The sequence below is a fragment of the Hyperoodon ampullatus genome, assembly GCF_949752795.1.
Source record: "Hyperoodon ampullatus genome assembly, chromosome: 2".
Taxonomy (NCBI): domain Eukaryota; kingdom Metazoa; phylum Chordata; class Mammalia; order Artiodactyla; family Ziphiidae; genus Hyperoodon; species Hyperoodon ampullatus.
This window is the reverse complement of record NC_136915.1, coordinates 61,369,341-61,394,618: the sequence shown is the minus strand read 5'-3', so window position 1 is coordinate 61,394,618 and position 25,278 is coordinate 61,369,341. Positions and strand designations below refer to the sequence as shown.

The 25,278-nt window shown below is 33.0% G+C and overlaps 1 protein-coding gene across 3 annotated transcripts in view; it reads right to left on the bottom strand.

Annotated features, from left to right (window-relative positions):
- Positions 1-25,278, bottom strand: part of LRRC7 (leucine rich repeat containing 7) — a gene marked incomplete at both ends in the record, with an annotated part of 384,656 nt that overhangs the window by 87,347 nt on the left and 272,031 nt on the right. For 2 of the 3 annotated variants that reach the window (XM_079697001.1, XM_079697002.1), the window contains 7 exons: positions 6,035-6,235; positions 11,850-12,098; positions 14,184-14,308; positions 16,831-16,930; positions 18,864-18,933; positions 22,345-22,460; positions 23,463-23,592. In XM_079697001.1, coding sequence (XP_079553127.1) covers positions 6,035-6,235; positions 11,850-12,098; positions 14,184-14,308; positions 16,831-16,930; positions 18,864-18,933; positions 22,345-22,460; positions 23,463-23,592 — 991 coding nt within the window. The remainder of the gene's footprint in view (positions 1-6,034; positions 6,236-11,849; positions 12,099-14,183; positions 14,309-16,830; positions 16,931-18,863; positions 18,934-22,344; positions 22,461-23,462; positions 23,593-25,278) is intronic. The other variant, XM_079697003.1, reaches the window with a different exon arrangement.

Here is a 25,278-nt window from a genome sequence, read left to right as displayed (position 1 = left end):
CAGCAGTTATCCTTCTGTCTTTTCCCCTTAAACTCAATTTGAATTCAAAGAAGAATTTTCAGTTTTTTTCGTTCATTAGTACTTGTTTGTTTGAACATTAAGGTAATACATTTAGAAGTATTTTGTTAAATTGGAGAAAGAATACACTTGAGGACAAAATATAATAATGAAATGGTTCCTGCCTTATAACTAATTGGTTGGTAATATCAGATAGAAACTCTTACTATACATTTTGTCTACCCCCGCCTGCCACTGCAAACATGGGTATATCTGACACTTAAAAAAATAATAATATTTCAGTGGGAGAAGATTGGAAGATCATCTAGTCCAATCCTTTCATTTCTTAAAGGTGGATTCTGAGACTCAGTGAGGCCCAGGCTTACATAGGTAAGTAGACAAAGATCCCGCATGCAGGTAGGATTCCTTTGGGCTCTAGTCCTATGATTATCCCTTACATTGCTGCCCCCTGGTTAGACCAGCTTGAGCATATTAGAGACTTAAAATGCAGTATTGTATATATTTGAAGAGGAACGGAAAAGAGAATGGGATTGATGGAAATTCTGGAGATGAATAGGAAAATCTGTGTTTTCATGGATTTTGAAAATTATTTCAAAAGTCTAGCATAAGAAACTTTGGATAAAGTTTTGAGTTGAGAGAATAGAGTAAAAGCCTTCACACATCTGTAGAGACATTTATTAAGTAGAAGCAGATGCAAGTTTGAGAAATGGTACTATGAAAGGCATAAAATATGTTCAGACTTTCAAAAATTTTTCAGTTACAAAGTCGCATATTTCTGTTTTATTACTGCTTTATCACTTATTAATCAGGTTGCCTCGAGCAAGTCACTGTAACTCTCTGGATCTTATTCAATTTATCAATATAATGAGGGTAATAGATAATAAGAATTAGTGCAAATTTCTGTCTAATACTAACATTCTATAAATATCAATATAACTTATTTGTTGAAATAATATTTTAAAAAGGAAATATTCTTATGACATTTTATTATAGAAGTAAAAGCATTTTGTTTTAGTCAAAAACAAATAAACAAAATAGTTGTATAAGCACAGAAATGTAAATATAGTTAAGGGTTTCCACTACTTTTTTTTCCCTTTATGCCTTACACATTCGGTACTCAAGTTATCTTTTATGTATAGATCAAACATTTACACTTGTATCTCACAATTGTGACTGGAGCTCTGCATGGCAGCTATAGTTTGACTTAAATTCTAGTCTCTGACCCTGCTCAAGAATTTCTATTTTGAATAAAAAAAGAGCCCTCATGACTGGGAAGAATGATATCAGCTAATCATGAACTTGGATCTCTTCTCTAGAATTCTGTGGCCCTCCACCTAGGTAGAGGACTACTACTGAAACAAGAGTAATGGATTTACACTGACCCAGTTAGACTCTCTTATCTTTATGAGCAAAATAATGATGATGATGATGGTGGTCATCAGTTAAGAAGAATCTATTACCTGTCTACTATTGTGTTACTATGCTAAACACTTTATTTTATCCCTGTTGATTATTTAAACGATAATCTTATTTTTATTGTTATTTATTATTTTAAGTTGTTTATTATTATCATCTTTGTTTTACAAGTAAAGAAATGGAAGCTCAGAGAGGTAAGCTAATAATTCCAAGTCACAAGCTTAATAGGTGGTAGAGCTGGGATTTGAACTGGAATCTGTTCTTCTTGGAGGTCTTATATGGGATACTGTATATGCTATATTGTCTATCCTAAGAAAAGCTCACTTCTCAAATGGGCTTCACATAACAAAGTTAACTATCCAACAAAGGAAATTAATAATTGGCTTTGCCTCTATAAAATCTTTTATAAATAGCTGGAAGAATCAAGTTCATGTTGGAAGTGGGTGAAACTTTTGGGACTACTATGGGTGAAGACAGTGGAAGTTACCAGTAGGGAATCAAATTTAGTGGAGTTCCCATTATAAGTAAATTGAGCCATAATTTTTTCTGGTGAGGGTACAGAGATTGAGGGGAAAGAAAAGTAAAATCTTTTTTTTTTTTTTTAACCCCATTGCCCTTCCACTGGTCAAACTAAATCTTGGCTGATACTGCTGTAGTGAAAGGGAGCCTAAAGCCTAAGGTAGAAGTCAAAGGGGGAAAAAAAGCTTATGCCTGAGCTTTCGAGTCAAAATAAATAAAGGCATTAATAAAAGCATTTAAGGAAACTTTCAAGGGCAATTGACTATTCTCTTTTTCCTGGAGAAAGATGTGATTCCTCTACAGAGAGAAATTGGACTGAGTCTCCTAAGAAATGGAAAAGTGCCTTCCTTTATGAAAGTGGTTAATGCAAGCTAGTGACTCACAGAAGTATTAAAGGAGAATGTGGCAGGGTCTCCCTCTCTTGTGGATGGGAAAGGAATGGTCATTTACTGCAGCTTTCCTCTGTACCATGAACTGTGCTCAGAACTGTTATAAATATTTGTTTTCATCTGATTTCATCTCCACCAAAACTCTGAAAGACTGTTACTATTATATGTATTTTTAAAGATAAAAAACCAAGGCTCAGAAAGTTTTCAGTGACTTGTCAAGGTCATACAATTGGTAACAAGGTGGAGTCAAACTTTGAGTTCATGTCTTCTAGACTTAAGTCCTTTCCCCTGTTCTGAAAACTGTGCTCTTGAGGCACTCACAGTGCTGTTGCTAATTCACAGGGACACATGGGTTATTTTAAGTATTTGAGGGGAAAAAAGCAAAACTTGACATCAGTCAGATTCTGTAAGAACTGCTACCTTGAGGTAGCTCTCAGTTTCAACATTAGATTGCACACTTCTTTTGATTAATAGTCTTTGTGAATCTGGGTTTTTGGTGGTTGCTGTGATAAAAAATAAACAAGTGCCACTCGAAAATCAATGTGAAACAGAAATTAGAGTTGTAGTACCCAATATGATTCCAAGGTTTGAGAAGGTAGGTGGTGTCCAACAGGTGCACACATTCCATGAGTAAGTAGTTTGGGTTATTTAAGAATGAACTAAAACTATTATTTTCTCTTTCAATTTATGTGTATTGTTTTTTCAAATAACCACTAAGTGGGGCATAAATATTTACTAAGTTCTTCAGACCTAACAATAATAATTGGAACTGTTAGGTATTTCTTGGCTATCACTGTATATTAACCCCTGATACTTTTGAGCCTTTGAAATTTTGATTTTCAGTCTCATAGTCTTTGGTTTTTACATATAAATAAAATCTGGCTCCTTAAAAACTGTTTCTAAGTCACCCAGTCTATGGTTTTCTGTTATAGCCATCCAAATGGACTAAGATACTGGGGGAAAAACAAATGTAATCTCCACAAGGCATGTATGAAGGAAAATGGGGGCAAAGGAGAACCTTCATATCTCTCTGACCTCCTTGTTCTCATGGCTCTCTTGGCCATATTCTCTATGTTAAAACTCTTGGCATAGGGTTGCAAATAGAAAGTGATCAATAAATGATATATCTTTCCTTTTCCCTCTTTCTCTGGTGCATTTGTAACCTATTTACCTTGCTTCTTCTTTCTGTTTTCTGCTTTTGCTTCTGCCTACCTCTGTTTGTTTTTTCTTGGTTTTCCATATTTAACAACATGGATAAATATGTCATACAGTGTGTGACACCCTCTTCCACCTTCTTGGTAGTATGATCTAAATAATGATGACCCAAAAATGGCAGGCACAGGTAAAACATATAATAAAAATGCATAGTATACACTGATCAGCTAGACACTTGGTTATTTGTATTTATTATATCTGGAAGTAGAATAGAATTAGGACCCCTTAATTTGGATGCAGTAATGAGAAGGGAGGATGATACAGAAAAGGACATCTCCTAGCCCTAAGATGGCTAAAAGTTGGGGACAGAAGATCTAAAATCTCAATTTTAGAAAAAATATTGATATTATCAGTGAAATTTCTATTCAAGAGGAAGAGGCTAGTAGATGAAGAAAACTAAGAAAGAGTGGGGTGAATCATAGAAATAAATATAAAGCTGAAAGTTGAGCTTCAGTGATATTTAGCTTGGCTACTTTAGCAAATTAAGAAGATTAGATAGGCAATACAAAGTCACTATAGTGTTTTTTTTTAAGGAGGACAAGATTAGATGTGTGTTTTAAAAGGATCATTAGCAAGGCAATGAGGGGGCTTGGGACAAGGTAAGCCAAGAAATTGACAGTTTTTACAGAAATCCAGGACAGAGTTGAGGACCTGAAAAGATAGAGGAGATACACGTAGATGAAAATGTATAGGAGTTAGTGACTGGAAGGGGCAGGGGGTGGGGAGAAAAAAGGAGAAAGAAATCAAGATACCTCCCAAATTTCTAGCTTGAGTGAACCGGTAGATAATGGTGCCAGCTGACATCAAGACCAATTATACTGAAGCAGAAGCAAGTTTGAGGATGAAACATTAAAATTAATTTGGATTTGTTAAGTTTGAAGTGCTTGTGGGACAATTTTAAGATTTTTTTCTACTATTGGGATATTATTAAATTCATGACCAAAGCCATCTTTGTCTCATCTCTCCCATCTCTGTATTAAGCAATTTTAGGATCTACGTATTTTGCAGTAGTTATTCAGTTTATGGGTTATCATGACCTTACAGTTATTTTGATGTTAAACTGTGATGACATGAGATCTAAATATAAAGTGTATGTGTATTTAGGGTGTACCCACTAAATGTTAGTTTTCCTCCTTTTTATATTATTGCAGTATCTTAGAGATAAAAGAAAAGTATGTTGCTTTGCTATAGTATATCTGTAATGTCTTAGAGATGAAAAAGTATAATAATATGAGTTTTATAAGCAAAATGAAAAAAGCAATGAAAAGAAATACTTTCTTAAATTTTCTTCCCTAGATATCCAGCTATATTCCTCTCTTTTGGGTCAGGCTTGTACTTCCACTGGCAGATATACACACCATGCTTATTTTTGCTTAAGCTTTCTTTTCTCTTTGCCTAGAATGCCTTCTTCTCTTTTTGACTTTAAAAGAATCATCTAATCTTTAATATGCAGTTCAATCTTAAGCATTTCACATAACTTTTAAAGTGATTGGCAGTGACTGCTTATCACTCCATTTTCTTAGAGTATTATATTCTCCATCACACAACCAACGATGTTATCATGTTTTATATAATAGGTTCTCTAATGGCTTCATCTGTGTTAAGTTTACCTGGCTAGGTTCTCAATTATTTGGGGACTATTCACACATTTCATATTTCTTTTCTCTCTCTCACAGTGTTTAGCACAGTGCTAAATATACAGTTGGTGTTTAATGCAAAAAACTGATGCTTTGAATGCAGATTTGTAAAAGAGTTTTGTCAGCCTAGATTTTTGAGCAGCAGGTATAGGAACTTCTAGATGTACTCATATCAATTATGTTTCTAATGAAGATTAAAAGATGATAACCAAATTAGTTGAAAGGTAGATGAAATAGTACAGAGGTGGCATAAATGTAGTTGTATTCTTTTCAGACCATACAAATTGATAAGGATGAATATCTAATTCATTCTAAAATATAGGAACTAAGCTTCATATTAGATTCCGTAAAGCTAAATTTCAAAGTTATTGCCCCTTTTTATATAGTAGTGTTTCCTATAAAGGGTGTAACCCAAACACAAAAACATTTAAAAAAATTGGCTCTAAATCTGATCAAGAATTTTACTGAGATTTGCATAATAATAATAATAATAATAAAAACTTCATTTAGGTTTTTCTAATGACTCATACAATAAAAGTTTGGGATAGTCAAAGGAATATCATGAAAATGATTTAATGCACTTACTGGCCAGGCCTAGCTGTGTGAGCAAATTATTCCTTCTGTGTGTATTGGAACTTTTGGAGCTGTATTAATGATTTTAGGCCATGAAGGTGCATTTATTAAATGCAACCCTCATAGTTTGGAAGAGTAGAGAGACTCATTTATATATTCGGAAAAAATGCACTTATCAAGGAAGATCTGTTCAGTTAAAAAAACATATAATTTAGTAATTCCAAAAAATCCAAACCACACTGGCAATTACCAATAACCTTGAAATACCTCCACTGTAATCTCCTTTGGGGCTACAGGCCACTTGTGTTCGTATTTTTCTTTCACAGTTTGCTCCGTGTTAGCAGTTGGATTTGAATTCTCAACACGCACTCCATGGCTTGGCTTACCCACCAGATTTTGAACAGATTTTACCATATTCTTTAAATCCTCTGGGTAAGGAGTTGGATATCGTTTTAGGTTTATTTCAACCTAGAAGTTTATAAAAAGAAATTTAACATAAAAATACCTTCAGCAAGCATGTTCACAAAACTACTCCATTTTATGTGCAGTAGTATAACCAAATGCAATATAGTGAGTGTTGAGCTGGCTGAAAAACTGTGTTGTAGAGTAGAACACACAGTGTTCTTTTCACATTCTGCCTCCTGGGACTTCTCCCCACGCCTGGCCACCTTTCTAGATTAAAAACAATTTTTGGATTATATCTTATGTTTAGGTCTACTCTATAGATGGTTGAAATAGCAGTAGGTCAAACACTTAAGTGATTGGTAATCTCTGAAAAATTTAATTAAGTTACTATCAGCTGCTTTTATACTTTAGAGGTTGTTCCCTTACCTATTTTAATTATTTAAAAATAATCATTTTGACATTAAAAAATATCTTTGGAGTATCAATGCAGGTGATGGGAGAAGACCCCAAAAGATTTACAAGTGAGTTATCATGTATTAAAAAATGGGGAGTTGGGCTTCCCTGGTGGCGCAGTGGTTGAGAGTCCGCCTGCCGATGCAGGGGACACGGGTTCGTGCTCCCGTCCGGGAAGATCCCACGTGCCGCGGAGCGGCTGGGCCCGTGAGCCATGGCCGCTGAGCCTGAGCGTCCGGAGCCTGTGCTCCGCAACGGGAGAGGCCACAACAGTGAGAGGCCCGCATACCACCAAAAAAAAAAAAAAAAAAAAAAAAAAAAAAAAAAAAAAAAAAAAAAAAAAAAAAAAAATGGGGAGTTGACAGTATCTGCCATCAAATATGCACCAGCTCTGTGTTAATTAGCATGTTACATCAAAAGGTAGGGTAGCTAATTCTTGTTAATAACTAAAAAAAAATCCTTCAAGGAGGCTTTTATATTTAGTTTTTACCATAATAAAGTAACATGCTTTATAGGTTACATCTTACAATAAAGAGAAATAAAAAATTGAGAACATTGTCTAGGATATTCTAGGTAAATATGTAAATTTTGTCTTATACTTAACCAGAGACTTATTTCTATTCTTTTTTTTTTTTTTTTTTTTTTTTTGCAGTGCGCGGGCCTCTCACCGTTGTGGCCTCTCCCGTTGCGGAGCACAGGCTCCGGACACGCAAGGCTCAGCGGGCATGGCTCACGGGGCCAGCCGCTCCGCGGCATGTGGGGTTTTCCCAGACCGGGGCACAAACCCGTGTCTCCTGCATCGGCAGGTGGACTCTCAACCACTGCGCCACCAGGGAAGCCCTATTTCTATTCTTGAATTCATTTTTGGTGTATAAGACTTTAGGGAATATATATATATTAATTACTATTCTTCACATTTAATTCAGAGAGAGAAAATATGAGACATTCCATACAGAATATCCCACCTTCAGAGTACTTAAAATATACTTAAAATGGAATAGATACAAATTATCCAGGCTGATTAAAATGGAGTGGGAGGAAAAATAAGGGGGCATATTTACTTGGCTTGATTTATTCCAATAGTCATGTTTTTTTGAATCTGAGTAGAACCAACTTTACAAAATGCAATGATTTATGTGATTGTGGTGAGTATGTGTTGGGGAAAGTGTGTGTGAGGGTGCATTGGGGGAGGGCAGAGGTGGAAGAGAAGCTGAAAGGGGAAGAAGAAAGAGGGGGATGAGAGATAAAAAGAGAAAGAGGGTGGGGCACACACATACACACCCCCTCCACACCTATGTAACACATGGGATGTAAGAAACTATGATAGTGATATAGATCTGAAGATTATAAATATGAATTAAAACACTTTTGCTCATCTGCAGTTTTAGCAAATCCACCAACTTTGTTATTCTAGTATTTCATCTTCCTGTGGCTCACTGTCCATGTCAAATACTGGGATTGGACTTCAGTAGATGATTTTTAACATTCCTTTCAGAACTAAAATTACAAAATTATTTTTCCAATAATTTTTTGGGAAGCTGGTGAAAAACCAGATAAATTTATTAGTGTAAATCTCATTGAAATGTAATTTAATCTTTAATATGCTGAAACAAATATGATGAAGTTAATAATATATAGAAACAAAGCTACAAAAATATAACCCAAGAAAAAAAGTTAGGCTTTACCAAAAAAAAAAAAAAGTATAAGTTGTTAGAGTGTAATATAAGTATATCTCAGGGTACTTTATAATGCATTCTTAAATAAACATAAAAAGGATGATAACCATGCTAGACAAAATCCATTGGGATGAATGCATTCTTGGATCTGCTGTTTAAATTGGTATTAGAAATATTAATCACAAATTTGATCTACGTTTAAAAATTATATTGTTGAACTTTTTTAAAAGTCCTTGATATCAAAGGACTTAAAAGTCAAAAAACTACATTTAAAAAATGTAAATTGTAGAATGGTGTGACTATTATGCCAATTAAGAACATCTTTAAATTTTTAATATGAATGAAAAATAACTTTCAAATAGGTCCTTAAATTAAAATTCTACACACCTTAACAATCCTCAATATTAAAACTACACTTCTAAATTGAATCAAAGGCAAAAAATGGGACGTGTTCTTTTTTTATATATATAAATTTATTTATTTATTTTTCGCTGTGTTGGGTTTTGGTTGCTGCACATAGGCTTTCTCTAGTTGTGGTGAGCGGGGGCTACTCTTCATTGCGGTGCACAGGGTTCTCATTGCGGTGGCTTCTCACATGGCACAGCACAGGCTCTAGGTGCATGGGCTTCCATAGTTGTGGCTCGTGGGCTCTAGAGCACAGACCCAGTAGTTGTGGTGCACGGGCTTAGTTGCTCCGCGGCATGTGGGATGTTCCCGGACCAGGGTTCGAACCCATGTCCCCTGCATTGGCAGGTGGATTCTTAACCACTGCACCACCAGGGAAGCCCCCTGGGACGTGTTCTTTCTTAACTGAATTAAATACATCGAGTAATGTAATCTAATTTTTGTAGATGCTGTGTCTCTTCTGACGCAGAGGGCTATTTGCTAATGGCCATGGTACCGATATTTTCTGGTTATTTTATAAGCAAGTTAATGTTATATTTTGGTCACATCACCAGAATATATTTGGGTACTTTATCTCTGTAAAAATATTTAAATGTAGAAATAAAAGTGGATTTGCCATTAAGCTAAAGAAGCTTAAGCTTTAGGGACTGTCACCTGCATGGGCTCTTTCCAAAGCCTTGTGAGGAGCCCTACTTATGTATTTACATGGTTATTTTATATTCTTTTCCTTAAAGAGGCTCCTCTCCAAATTGTGGAAGCTTCAGGTCTCATAAAACTTGGATCTGTTCCACCTATACAATAAGCTACTTGCTTCCCATTTACTAGTCTACTAGCAGAATTTACTGGACTTAGAGTCAGAAGACCCAAATTAAAACCACAGATTTACCCCCAACTAGCTATCAGCCACAATCTTTCTGTCCAGTTTCTACTCATGTAAAATGGGAATGATAATATCTTGGGTTAATCTAGAGCTCGAATGAGATAATAAATGTGAAGTCCCTTGAAAATGTATGATTTTTATGCAGAGATTAGATACTATTTCTAATATCAGATTCTTCTTATGTATTTTTTGAATCTGGAGTCTTTTGGCAATCTAGTTTTATTATATATATGTCTAACTATAATACCTGTAACTGGATTTTTTTCAGGTTGTATGCAGCAATAACTATCATTTACTCATTATCTGCCATGTGATAGGCACCATGCAAAGTATTTTATAAGAATATATAAAACTAATTATTATTAGTTATTTATATAATAAACAATACTTATTTTATTATTTACCATATGGATTTAATTATATATGAATAATAGTTATAATTAATAATATTAATTAAAATCTATAATTATAATTAAATCTCATTTTAATTTCACAACCCATTTGTAGCATCTGTTACCATTTTACAGAAGGAAAACAGGGACTTAGATGGTGTAAGTTACTTGAAGGTCATACAGCTACAGGAATCAATGCCCATATTCAACCTCAGGTCTAACTCCAAAGCTTATGCTTCACAAGTGTTACTTGGCTCAGAGCTATTCTCTGGTATAGGTGCAGCATATATTTGTACAATCTTGTGGAAGAAGTAGTGTAAATCTAAAGTGTGAATTTTATTGAGTTAAATAAGATAATTTCAATTTTTAAAACATAAAGTTAACATAATATTTTATAATTAAAAACATGAAAGTATAGTATTTTATAATTCTCTTATGTTTGTAAGCTCTCTAAAAGCATATTTTTATACACTTTTACAGATTGTTTTGCCTCTCTATTTTTCAATGCACGTGTGAAGTGCTTCAGAAATGAATAACCATGATCATAAACACAATTATATTAATAGTTCAGTAATGCCCAGTTAGTTTCTTTATATTGCTAAATATATAGGCTATAAATATTCCCTTATTCTAATATGGGATATATGTAATAGGTGGGAAAAATTTGTCAATTATGTTCTTACCAAAATGTTGTGTTTATCACTCACCATAAAGTATTTGCTCATTGTACAGGTACATTTTATTAAAATCAATATTTTTACTGAAATGTTATTTTATTTTGGAAAATAGAAGTGTTTCACAACATTCTATATATCTCAGATCTTAAGAAAGTGCAGTAAATGCAAATAGTAGCTGCAAGATGTTGGAGACTCCCAAAGATTTAGCAATGTAGAAAGAAATAATGTTAATAGCTAGGGCATTTAGAAGTGATACCTTGAATTCACAAAGAACTATGCTTTTCTTATATAATGATTAAATTATAATTTGATTTGATTGTAAATTCCAGTAAGAGAAATAATAGTTAATGCTTTGGTTATTAATTGTGAAATATCTTATTCTAGGAATTAATTGGAACATTTTACATAGAAAGGAAACCTATAGCAGTTTTAGTTAGGATTCTCAGCTTGCCATATATTGTAGAAAGAATATAAGACACAGAATAAGAATTTAGTCCATTACATGTGGATAAGGTTTACAAAAAATGTAGTGTTCTTCCACAACCCATTAAGATTTTTTTTCATTAAACTCTTCAACACCCCACCCACTGAGATAATGAAGCCCTATCTGCCAGAATTCCCAGGCCAATCTTCTCTTACAGGAATTCTCATCATCTGAGCCTTCAAATTAAAGGGAAATTGATGCTTTTCAACAGATGTCCATCTTTGTGCTCAAAGTCCACTCTCAGCAAATTTCAATTCAAATCTCATGCTGTTTTAGAATCAAGTTTTAATTATTTAATCTCCCCCAGAATTGATATTACAAAAAAATGTGTGTATGTCTGGGGACAATTTAGATTGCATCAGTAGTGTCATCAACATTCTGCCCGACTATTGGTATTCCCACACTTTAAATAAAAATCCTGAAAAATAAAAACATAAATAAAAATGAAGCACCCAACTTAAGAACCATGCCAGATATCCCACCAGTAGGCACATCATATCGATGTTCCCTCCCCCTCTGACTCAGTTCTCCCCACCCCATTGCCAATGTCAATGAATAAAAAATTAAACTGGGATCAAACACTGGCAATTGAAAGGTTTCTATATGATCAACATTTCTTAACCCAAATCATGCAGAACATACCCCATAAACCACTGTTCCAAGGTTGCCTCTACATAAGGGATTCTCCTACCCCAAACACCTAGGCCTACCTGTCTGCCACTTAGAGAGGGAAGAGTGGTGGATTGTGCTGCAACTGGCAATGGAGTACACATGCTCCTTTCCTGCTGGAGGCCACTTATACAACCCCATGCCAGCTGTGGGTCATTCTGGGGGACGGGCATATCTTGGATCTGCTGATCACACCTGGCCCATGGTGTGCAGCAATCGCCAGACAGTCTGGCAGGTTGGAGAGTAATCCCACGCTGGCCCCTTTCCCAGGGGGCTTGGCAGGGGTGATCCTGTGGGAGAAGGAATCTCCATTTTCTGGGAGAAAGAGGAGCACTGTAGCAAAACTTTCACTTTATCATTTTTCTATTCTTGATTTTTTTTTTCATTCTGGGTAATGCATTTAAAACAATCATCAGAAAATTAGTTTTAATTCTATGTAATAAAACAGTACCAATATTATATGAAGCTAAAGGGTCACAATTTCTTCACACAATGCAGCTTTCATACTAAACTAAACTGAACTAAATTTTCATACTTTCATACACTAAACACATTATAAGTAGGGCATTATACTCTAGTCTATTTGGAAGTTGATGCCATAGGTCAGTGGTTCCCTTTAAAATTTTATGTAAATAAAAGGTAAAATGGTGCTAAATTTAATGTACATGTAATGAGCCAGAAAAGTATAATTAATTTAGTTCAAGATTTCAGCATATTCCATTCATCATCATACTTCCATGATGATTTATTTAGAAATTTGTTTGTGTTCTAATTTGTCCAATAGTCAATGGCATTGGAAATACTCAAATTGGTCAAAACCAAGTAGTTTGAGATTTTGGAAACATATTATTTCACCAATATATAAAATAAATCAAATATAAATAAACATAGAGAAAATGTACTCTAAAGTATAATGAACCTACTCTAATTATAATCAAACTTGATCACATAACACACAAACAGGGCTTCTAAATGTCTGTTTGCATTTGCTATATTTTATGCTTTCAATGACACATATACCAGTATTAAATGCACTCTTTTCTTCTTGGAGCCTTTGAATATAGGTTACTTTTTAGGAAGAAGTATGTAGTTTTTGACATTCAATGAAGTAAAAGAATGAATCAGAGGTCCAGTATAGAATGCATCATCCATTTGTTCTGGATTTAACATATAAAATCCTTACAAGAAGAACTGAAATGTTCTAAAGATCTTTTTTTGTTTATTTTTAGTTAAAAAATGTCTCTTTGGTTATTAGATAGCACTAATCAACCATTCAGAAACATTTTTTAAGCCCAAATCTTAAATAAAATTGTCATTTTGATTTGGGAATCCATTTTGATTTCTCCACAATGATATAGGTAGGCTTTGTCAATTACCTTACTGACTAATTCCAGTAAGGTTCTAGAGTATGCTGGTTTGAGAAAAAAGTTTAGAAAATGTGGGAATGAGGGGATAGAAAAGAACACATCACACAATCCAGATCTATTAATAGGATGCATATACAATTACTTAGGTAATTAGTCACTAAGGGTGAGAGCTGTTAGTATCCATGATGGAAAAAGTGCAAAAATAATACCATAAAAAATTGATGAGAGATTCAAGATGTTGCCATGATGATAACATGAAGATCTGATGATATAATCCATATAAATTCTGTTATTTTCAAGTTTATATAATGTAAAAATACAGATTTTAAAATTCCGACCTTGTTACTTGACTTAGATTAGTGCCAATAAAGCATTTTTTAAAATATGCTTTAAGGTGAAAATTTTTAAGTAATTTTCCCTAAGGGACATCACCTACTATTAGGCTCTTACCTCCATTAAAACTTGTCCTCACACTTAAGAAAACTCATAAAGTCTTCTCAAATATTCCAGAGACATAGAACCTTTCTAAGATTTTAATGCCAATGTAATATATTAATCCAATGGTTCTTTCATAAATGTGTATTTTGGCTTCACACAGTCTGCATGATGCCTTGCCTTGATCAGTGATTAAAAAAAAAAACACACATTTCAGTGTTTCAAAGAGGTAATAAGGTGAAGCCCATCACCCAGACATTTTTGTTTAATTTTTAGTTTTTTTTTTTTTTTTTTTTTGGCTTTCTCTCAGCTTGAATCTCTTTCATGTTTCTATTCTGTAAGATGGGGTGGCATATGAAATTTTCTCAGTCAGGATGTTAGTCTCATTCCGAAGCACAAAAGTGCTTCCAAAATCATCATCCTGCTATAATGAAAGGTATCACCATGAGACTTTAAGATGTATCTGACTTTCTAGCAGAGGTCAGTCAATTAGTCCCAAAGGCTATTTGAATAATAACAATGAACAAATAAAAATAATGAGAAGGAAGAGGAAACAAAAATTAAAAGGTTCACCTTAACTTTCCCAGCATTTTCATCATCTTCCTTTTTTTCTTCAAATTCAAAGGCAACAGTCATGCGTTGTTGTCTCTGTTCTTCCCACAGTGTAGGGTTAAAGCTGTCACTGTCTGACTGGAAATCTACAGTTAGATTCCAAAGTGTTATTGCTTTTTTTAAAAAAACATAAATTGTTATTTAACAGAGCTTAGTATGTTATGCAAAAAATGGTGATAGGTACTAAAAACAAATACAGAAATAAAAAAAGAAAAGGAAAAATAAAGAAACAGAAAGAAAGAAAGAAGTAAAGAGGGAAAGAAAGAAAGAAGGAAAGAAAGAAAAAGAGGGAAAATATTCCCCTCATGTTTGTTACATAGTCTTTTAACATCTTAACTCACAGTCAGCTTTCTTAAGTATACATTAATTATATATTGTGGTTGAGAAGTTTTCCAGTGTAGAGAATGGGCTCTCCATAGCATAATTATGATAATAGACCTGAATTAGGTATTTTAAACCATTATCTCTTTTAATCTTCAAAACAGCACAATGGTAGAAGTAATATAATCCTCAATTTAATAATGAGAAAACTATAGCTGAGTTTTAAGAAACTTGTTCAAAGCCATGCAGCTTCTCCACGGACAATGCAGGATTCTATGCTATGACTGTGTGATTATACAGTCCATAACTGTAACCACTAAATGCTATTAGGATGTTATAAAAGGTATTACATAACTTTGGTTTTGCAATAAACTGTCCAAGATTGCAACCTTTCTTGTCGTTGTTCATTTTTGTTCGTTTGTTTGTTTGTTTGTTTGTTTTTTGCGGTACACGGGCATCTCACTGTTGTGACCTCTCCTGTTGCGGAGCACAGGCTCCGGACGCGCAGGCTCAGTGGCCATGGCTCACGGGCCCAGCCGCTCCGCGGCATGTGGGATCTTCCGGGACCGGGGCAGGAATTCGTGTCCCCTGCATCAGCAGGCGGACTCTTAACCACTGCGCAACCAGGGAAGCCCTGTCGTTGTTCTTTTGTGTGTCTGGTAGGGGGCAATGTAGTGGTGCTTGGTTTTATGGTAAAAAAGCATTTGGAAAATAGTCTTTAACATTCAGGTCTCAATTAATCTAAATGTGTCTCAAATTAACAGGGAAAAGAAATGGCTTATCAATCTTTAACTTACATGTTGGTTAATGGTAGTATCTTCTTTGCAACAATCCTGTGACGATCACATGAAAATGCAATAAAAGCACTTCCCAAAGGATAACCTTTATTATATAAAACTTTGTGTGTTGCCAGGAATTCTGCAAATTTACTCATTACACTTCTGCTTGAAAAACCAAAGGGTGACTTGCTTAAATTTCAAGAAAACTTTTCTGTTACCAACTCTGCTTTCCTCAAAGGAAAACAAAGTGAAACAAACTAAGCTAATTCCTAAAACATCACGTCTTACCTAACTAGCTCTACCTCATTCCATGGAACAATTTAGGGATTTAATCTGTCAGGCTAGATCTCAGAAATGGCCAGAAAATATGAGACACTTTTCATTTTCCCCTATATCCTTTCAAAATGAAATATTTTGTTAATCTAGGGATATTAAAATGAAAATGTAAGTAAAGTTGCATGAATAAAGCATAATCCTTATTTAAAACTCTTGTTATACCCTATGTAAACACAGTGGCTTTTCTTTCATAAATTCAAAAGATCAATTTTACTGAAGCCTGAAAAATACATATGAAACAATCTTTCCTTTTTCTACTTCTGTAAGTCAAAATTTGAATAAAAATATCCTAAAATATCTCAAAATAATTCATTTCCCTTTTTAAGTAAAAAAACCTAAAGACATTTATTATAATTATCCTGAAAATAAGAACTACATAAGCAAATAGTTTCTTTTAAAAGTTGTTCTCTTTTAAATGGGTTGGGTGGATTTAATCCATGGGTGGATTAAAGTGGGTTTACTCTTTCAAGAATTACTATTACTGTTAAACTGTGGTAAATGTGCATGACAGCCTGTGCTGGCTTGGGCTAAGGGGCCTGTGCTGAGTTCCAAATGGTAAAGGATAAAGCTCCTTTAAAAATTTTATGAGTAATGTGATCATAGGAGAGAAAATTTTATTATTGAAAAAGGTTTAAGTCTTTCAAAAATTATTCCTATCATAATTGCTGACATTGTTTAGGAAAACTCAACTTGAAAAATTAGTCGTTTGCAAGTCATCTCTTTACGGTTGACTCTTAACATGAAATAATTCGGGGCCTGAGATCAGGACTAAATGTTTAAATTGTGTTCATAAAATTAGTGAATGCAGGAAATAAACAAACTTATCTTCCTTAAGATCTGACTGTTCTTAGCTCATTTCAACTGGCTAGGTATCACCTTCTGTTAACTAGTCCTGGGTTTTGCAATCCACCAAGAGAAGATGTCGCTACTAAAAGTCAACATTATTTTCATGACAGATATAAAGAGGAAGAGTTATGTTTTTGAAATCTTACTTAGAATATTACAGTACGGAAGAGAAGATATCTGCTTAGAGTTAACCCCCAAATGATTTATGTGTGTCATGTAATTATGTGTCTTGCCCATGTGCCAGTATTGGCCAGAGATTAGAATAAAATTAATCCCTTTTATTGATAATCATACAAGTATAGGAGAAATTTCTACTGACTGTTTACCTTCATCACCACGAGGTTGCTGTGGAAACATGTAGTTAGTCAATACTCTTTGCTTTGTTTCTGGATGGGCTTCAGTTTGTAAAGGGATAAGGGCTTTGGACTGGAAGCAAAGGACATAAATTAGATTAATAAGATTGGAAGTATAAAGAATATTTCTTTTCTATAGCATAAAGGTCAATAGTCTGGCCTCACTGTGCTGAATGAACAGTTAAAGTAAGGAAAAAGGTAATGAAATAAGAAAGTATAACATAAAATAAGACTATTGTAGAGGAATATTTTGAAATTCTAAGGTTTTCATAATGAGATTTTCTTTTTCTTTAGAACGTGCTTTTATAAGACCTATTCATCTTCATTGAGTAATGTCAGTTTTGATCTTGAAGAGACCAAAATGTGTCAAACTGTTTCAACTAAGTAAAGTTTTAGTATAGTCCTATATTTTCATGAACTGTTGCCCTAAAAAATAAACGGAATTTGCTATCGAATTTATACTATACAAGATCATCTATGAATTTAATTAGGTTAAAACATAAGCATTTATTTTAAAGAGATTTTTGTAACCAAAGACAGGGTCCACATACACATAAGCAACAATCCTTGTATTTGATATATCACAATATATTTACCTATGTATGGTAACATTTAATTCTCTATTATTAATTTTATTTCAGAAATACTATTTATGAAGGTATTTTTTAGAACTTTGATAATGTATACTATTTTTATATAAATATATTGAAAATAATCATATTATTTAATGTTTTAAAATACACTTATTTCATGACATTTATTAATAAGAGTGAAGCACAAAGGGAATTTGGGATACCAACTGGTCTCATGAAACTAAGTCAGAAACACATTAAATCACTGTTCTAAATAAAAGCTAAATGGTGCAGCCACTGTTCTGTTCATTGTCCCACAAGAATAATAAATCATGACATTAGGGGATGTTTTTTTACAATGTAAGACTGTAGAAAAGACTGTTCCATTAGCATAGTTCACGTTGATTCCAGAAATGATTTATTTATAATAATATATTGATGCTTTGAAAAATCTACAGTCCATTGGTAAGACTTGAATTTGAATGACAATCTAATTTTTTTTAGTAGATGGAAGAAAGTGTTGTAATGACTGTAGGAATACAAACATTATTCTCACACTTATATTTCACATTTTGTAGAGGTTTATTTTAATTTTTTACAAAAGTAGCCCAATACCTATGTTTGAACAATTCATTTACCAGTAATGCTGTTTTTATGCTCAGAAAATAATCATAACAAACTAAATCCAAGATAATTTGTTTTCACTTGTTAATTCATATTTTGGGGTAGGATGTTTTAAAATTTTAGGATTACAAGAAAAAAGTAAAAAGAAGAAAAATAAACTATGTCAAAATCGTCTATCACCAGTTTTTCTGGTGGCAAATCAGATGTCTTCAACTATTTCTTTTTATTTTCCAGTTAATAAAATTATTCATTAACACTCAATTACTAATTCAATTATAATCTATTTTCATAAGTATAAGAATTAATATCAAAGCAATTTCACAGAAGATACTGGTAATAGTAACAAAAGACATCACAAATTTTTTGAATAAAGTTTTAGAATTAAGTTGATTATAATTAAAAGCACACACACACACACAAAAGGAACATGGAGGATAATAATTCCCTCTTGTGGGAATTGTGGTAATGATTTCTTATTCTTTACCTTCAGAGGTATAATTAAAGTACATCCTCTGAGGACATGTATGTACCACCTAGAAAAATGATCATTTTATGTATTAGATCTCTGAGAATGAAGTAGAAGCTAGATTGAAGCATTTAAAAGGGGTGAGAACTATAGTACTGTTTGTCCACAGCAATGAAATACTTATTTGTATTATTATCTTTACAAAAATCTCTCCTCCAGGGTATAAAGAATCTATATTTTGCAGTGATTGTCAAAGGTACCTATTGGGAATAAGTTAGTAATTCAAAGTTTCAACTGTAGTTCATTTGAATAAACAAAATAAATCAGGTAATAAAAAATTTTACCTGATTGTCAGAAAGCCACAAAGCTGCAAGCTCCTTAAGTTTGGTAAATGAGAATGGTAAATTCTTCAATCTGCAAAAATAAGAAAAGTCTAATAGCATGGGTGAAGATGGATAAATTTCATTTTTATGAAGAATTTTTAAAAATACTATAACTTATTTGTTTCATTCTTCTCTCTACTTCTTTCTCCATTGAGCAGCCTGAGTAATCTTTTAAAAGTGAAAATCTTGAGTTTACAACTTCTATCAGCCTACTCTGAGGATTAACCAAACTCTTTTCTTCTGTCTGGAATATTCTTTCTCCCATACTTCAATTAACTAAAATTCCACATATTCTTTAACTCTCAGCTTAAATGTCAGTTCCTCAAAGAGGCTTTTCTAGACTCCTCATTTAAATTTCTTTCCCCAGTTTAGTCTCAAAGCACTTTCATGGATCATATCACAGTTTGTAATTTTTTGTTTAGTTTTGTGGTTATTTTTTTTACTGTTATCCCCATAAAATTGTAGGCTCTATGAGGGCAAGAGGCCATTTCCACCTTACCTCGAAAGGAATTTACAGCTCTTGAAAGCGTGTCCTTTTGTTCTTTCACCCTTCATATATTGTGTAATAGATATTCAAAGAGGGAATCTTTAAAAATAGCATTTTGAGATAAGTGAAGTTGGCATCAGCCTTGGTATTCAATCAAAATTATGTATTTAGCTTTGGCTTCAGCCTGTGGAGGGCCAAATCACCAACTGCCTGCTTCAACATACTGTATGATATCCCTGAAATTGTGTATGATCAATATATTGTCATTACATGGGTTACCACCATAGCTAGTCAACAGAGTGAATAATACAAACAAGGCACACCAATGAATTTATTGTTACTTTCTGCATGTTCACTTTCGAATACAAACATTTTAGATATGACTTGGAATGAAAATTTCCTTGAAAGTCTTTAATATGTTGGAATTCTATCAGCCAAATGATGAATAAATATATTTTGATAACAGAAATGGAAAATGTTAAATAATTAATAAGGATGGTGGAAGTAGTTAATTGTATATGCAAAAGCAATTAAGCACTATCAAATAATTTAATAAATATGAAAAGATATTGACAAGCCAAGAAACATATCAACAGAATGTGTATTATCTAGGTAAGTTTAGGAAGGTTATAATAACCTTTCTGAGCTAACATAAACTTGTAAAACATAAATAAGTATATAAAGAATGACAGGGATTAAATTATATCACAATTATTTTAATAGAATTATTTATTATACTAGCATTTATAACATTAAACCAAATTGCCCATTAAAGTTTTCTAATTTTTTAGTTATTTAAATTAAGTCAGAAATTATGAAGTAATGTGTTATGAGGAGAAGTTTTTACATCATGTGGAGATGAATTAAAAGTAGAATATCAATTCTGCCACATAAAAATTACATGAGGGGAAAACTGTCCAGAATCATATACAATAGCCATGATAAATCATCAATCAAATAATAAATGTAGAGTATGGAAAGAAATTGTCAGAAAAGGATGTTACCCTCATTTTTCCTTGCTCTTCTAGTGACCACCATTGCAAGTGAGCATTTATTTAGTATCATAACTGTGTGGTGTATTGATCACAGGAACAATCATACAGTTGACAGTGTAAAAGAATCATTGTTCCTGAACTATAATGACAAACTTCTAAAATTTATTACACTTTAAATATAAAATTGGAATAATCATGACTTTTGGATAACATTTAATATTTAATCTTTTATCCAAGCAGTTTATTCTCTGACAGTGATGTTCAACTTTAGCCTCAGCTTTGACTGAATGTTGATTTTAATCTCAGGTTAAGATTCATTGATTAATTCATCAATTTAAAAATATTAATTTGGCTCTATACTATGTTCCAATCACTGTATTAGAAGACAAACTAGCTTATATTTCTGACCAGATGAAGTATTTTAAACTCCTACTATTATGAGATTCTCAATGTCTCATTAAAATCTTTTGCATTGGCATTTAGCAACGTGCTGTCCTATGATACATACTCACATGTGCTGTATTTGTTGGATAAGTAACTCCATTAGTAGTCCTAACTATGGGTCATTTAAAAATATTTTATAAGCATATTTTCCATATCATCATGTAAATTATTAATGTATAAAATTTGAGCAGACCAAGTATTTAGGAGAGACTTCCAGCTCACCATGAAAACCCTCCCTCCAGGTTGACAATAATGGAACTTGGTTCCACTGGGGACTGTAATTGAATCCACTGGAATCCATCTTCCTATGGTATCTCTATGACCATGTTTCTAATCTTATTCACAAGAATATAATTAGAAAATTCTGAAAAATGTCTTACTGAAAGTTGGGCACATTTAATGCATTTCCTTCATTATCTTGTCTGTTAAGAGTCAAAACAAGAAATGGGGTTGATTTTACATGAATTACTCTTGATGCACCAAGCTATGAAGTTTCCGTGTCACCTTGATTTAAAAAAAAAAATCCAAAGCCTTTAAAAAATATTTTATTTCTTACATGGAATATTTTAAGCTACTAAGTGAATGGTTTTTGAAATTCACATTAGTAGTTTTTTCTTAGACAAACTAACAAACAAATGAGAACTCCCACACTTAGTGAAACCTTAGAATCTGAACATTCTCTGTGATTCCATAAAAGCTAATCTTTGTTAGTTTTGTTGCAGTCTCTTAGCTTCTCATATTATCATTTATCTGACTGAAACTTAATGAAAACAAAGAGTTCAAGTAGTCTATTCTAATCCACAATCACTTTATCTTCTTAGAAGTTATTTTTAGTCAGTATTGATTTTTATCCTTTCCTATTTGAGGATGACTGTGGTAGAAATAAAGATGAACAGCATTTTCAGCCATTCACCAATATAACAACTTTGTCACAAGAAGAGGACCTATCCTTTCTTTGTTCATCCTTTTCAGAACATGATTAAATAACCATTTGGTTCTTTACTATAATGTGCAAACATTATGACTTTTGAGTACTAGCTTCTTGGCAATATTCTCACCAGTGTTCTGGTGGTGTGGACAGTATATACATAGCTCAGTTAATTTACTGGAGACATAAATATATACATGAAGACATATATGTATGCATACATACATAACTGTGTACATATTTTTATTAATAAATTTTGTAGATTTTCACTACAGTTATTTTTCCATGTTTTCATAATATTATGCTTTCTGCATATGGGAGGGTTTTGGTACATAAATTTGGGTGTATAAATTTTACATAATTTTAATATACAATATATGTTTCTATATAATCAAACAATAAAAGTTTGAAATATCAGTTTAAAAACAATTTAGCTTCTGCCATTTTCTAAATGGATATTTGAATACTTATATAAATATTTGCATTCCATATACTTCATAAGACAGAAAAATTTTTCAAAATTATTGATAAGAAACAATAATTTGCTTTTAGAAAATAACATGTGATTGTGAAATATTGCAGAAATACCTGTTGTCACTCAAATTTAAGACTCTTAGTTTCTGCATCTGTCCAATCTCTTCAGGAAGAAATTCCAGTTTATTGGAGCGTAGAGACATAACTGTTACATTCTTACAGCTTCCAATCTATGGGTAACAAAAGAAAAAAAAAGTAAAGAATCACAGTGTAAACTATTTTTATACTGACATTTATAATTTATAAAGTAATTTAATTAATTTATAAATTTCTTTATCACTTTTAAGACTATCAGTATGTGTATTGTTTTATTTTTTATAATCTCACTCTCTAAAATATGTCTATAATACATATATTCCTTTAGATATTAAGACTGTGTATCTCATATTTTTTTACATATTATGAAGGAAAAATTTTCTTTTTAATTTCATGATTAGAATACTTGTTAGCTTCATTGTTTTCATAAATCACATTGTTTTTGTCTATCCGAGTAAGTACTAATAATCTATGTTTATAATAGATCATATATACTCAAAAATGAAATATTGTTGATATTTCCTTTGAAAAGTTAGTTTTATTTAATGTTACATGGCATTTTTATTTTTATTCATAACTTTTGTCTCTAAATAATGATATATGAATTATTGTTTCTGTATTATGAAAACATGTAATAGAAAATGTTAAATTGAAAATATACTTCACAGTTTTTTCTTGACATGAATACATGAAAGTCCCATTTAGAGATGAATGCTAATGGACCATTTTGGTGGATCCTGAAGTTAAAACAATATTATGCAACATGATACTTTAAAAAACTTATTTATATTAAAAACTTTCACTTAGAACTGGAAGTATAGTTATCTCAAAATTTATTTATTGTTTTTAAAAGCAAAATATATAAGTTGGATTAGTTAAAATTGTATTCCTTAACATGAACTAATTTATAATATTTTATTACTATTTTTGGCAAGCAGTGTTTAAATCAAATGTATTTCCTGGGTCAAATATAAGAACTTATAACTTGCCATTTAAAAAAGAATGATTAACAAATAAATAATTCCTGTATACATTCACAGCTCAACTCGTAAGCAACACTGCTACTGAACCTGTTAAGATTTAATCCCCAAACAGATTCATTAAAAGAAATTAATAGAAACAAGTTTATTCCTCACTTCTCTGGGTAATTCTGGAAGGAAATTCTCATCGACTGCTAATGTCCGAAGACTGTGAAGGTAGCCAATAGTAGAAGGTAGTGACTCCAGTTCATTACAGCTACAGTCAAATTCTTCTAATAAAGATAAACTGAAAATTAAATATATTAGTTAGACATTTTAAAAGGTCATGTGGCACAAAAGTTTTGGAAAAGCCATATATTCAAATTCACCAACCAAATTATTTATCTAGTGACTGCGTAATATTATATAAGTTAATTTATCAGTTCAACCAAATGGTTCAATACCATTTAATAAGTGGTTCAATTTGCTGAAATAAATGTAGTTCATTTTTCTCCTTTCTTAATTCACCTGTCATTTAAATGAGTCATTGAGAATGACAAAAGTTTTGTTTGTTTTTATACAACTTAGGTGTCACATATAGTCAGAGGCTCATAATGTATATCCTTGGAATGAGTGCATATAACTAGCATGGGCAGGTAGAAGAGTATAGAGGGCAGGTCCAAGAAAGGGAAGATAAGGGGGGCAAAATATTAACAACAAAAACACTGATTAAATGCTAGGTATTTTACTAAGCATTTTAGAGATAAAAATAACTACTCTTTTCTTTAAAATAACTCTAGAAGATATCTATTATTTTAAACCCATTTTACACATAAGGAAATTGAGGCATAAAGAGGCTAAATAACTTGTCCAAGGCCACACAAAGTAGGAAAACTAGTACCTAAATGCAGACAATATGGCTCCACTCTATTTTCTTGCTTCTCAGCCTATGCATCAGTAGCGGAGGCTATGGACAGGGCTCATTTCAGCCTGCAGATGTGTTTTGGTTGGTTTACATAGTATTTTAAAAAGTGGTAAACTCTACATAATGACCCAGACTTTTGCAGCCTTTTGAAAAAGAAGAAGATCTGCAAATACTGGGCCTTTATTCTTGCATGACAATAATGGAAACAGAGTAATGGCTGCTGTCTTCAAATGAGCACAGCTCTCCAGTTTGCCAAAATCTCCACCACTCCAAACTTAGCCTGCTTTACCCCAAATCTACAGAAAGGAATTGTATGAGTACACTTTCAAGCTATTACAAGGGAACAAGACATTTCATTGTCTGGTTTGAGATAACTGGGAAAGAAAGAGTGCCTGGCACAGAGTAAGCGCTAGCTATATTTAAGTTGTCATGGATGTTAATATTATTACACTGTTATTACCATTCATATCATTGTTTTACTGTAATAGGAAGGGACCCTCAAGGATGATGATCTCACCATTGTAAAGGGAAGAATGAATTAGAATTAGCTGGAGTAATATTGTAGAATCAACTTCCCTTTTTTATATCTTGGAACTAGCTGGCTTGAATGCAATTTATTCCCATAATTTAATTAACAAGTGAACACAGAAATTAAGCATTTGGGTTTTAAGTTAGAATGGATTTGTGTCCCAGTCTTGTCACTTATTATACATATTATCTTGGGTATCAAAAAATAAAACAAGGGGCTCCCTGGTGGCTCAGTGGTTCAGAGTCCGCCTGCCGATGCAGGGGACGCAGGTTCGTGCCCCGGTCCGGGAGGATCCCACATGCAGCGGAGCGGCTGGGCCCGTGAGCCATGGCCGCTGAGCCTGAGCGTTCAGAGCCTGTGCTCCGCAACGGGAGAGGCCCGTGTACCAAAAATAAATAAATAAATAAAACAAGGATCAGAGCTCAAAAATCAAAGCTGATTTTATTTACTGCCAGGAAAGGGAACACTCCCTGTTCACACTCAGAAGAAATTCACTTAGTAGTGCACTGCGGGGGGAAAAGTCTGTGCTAAAAGAGGGT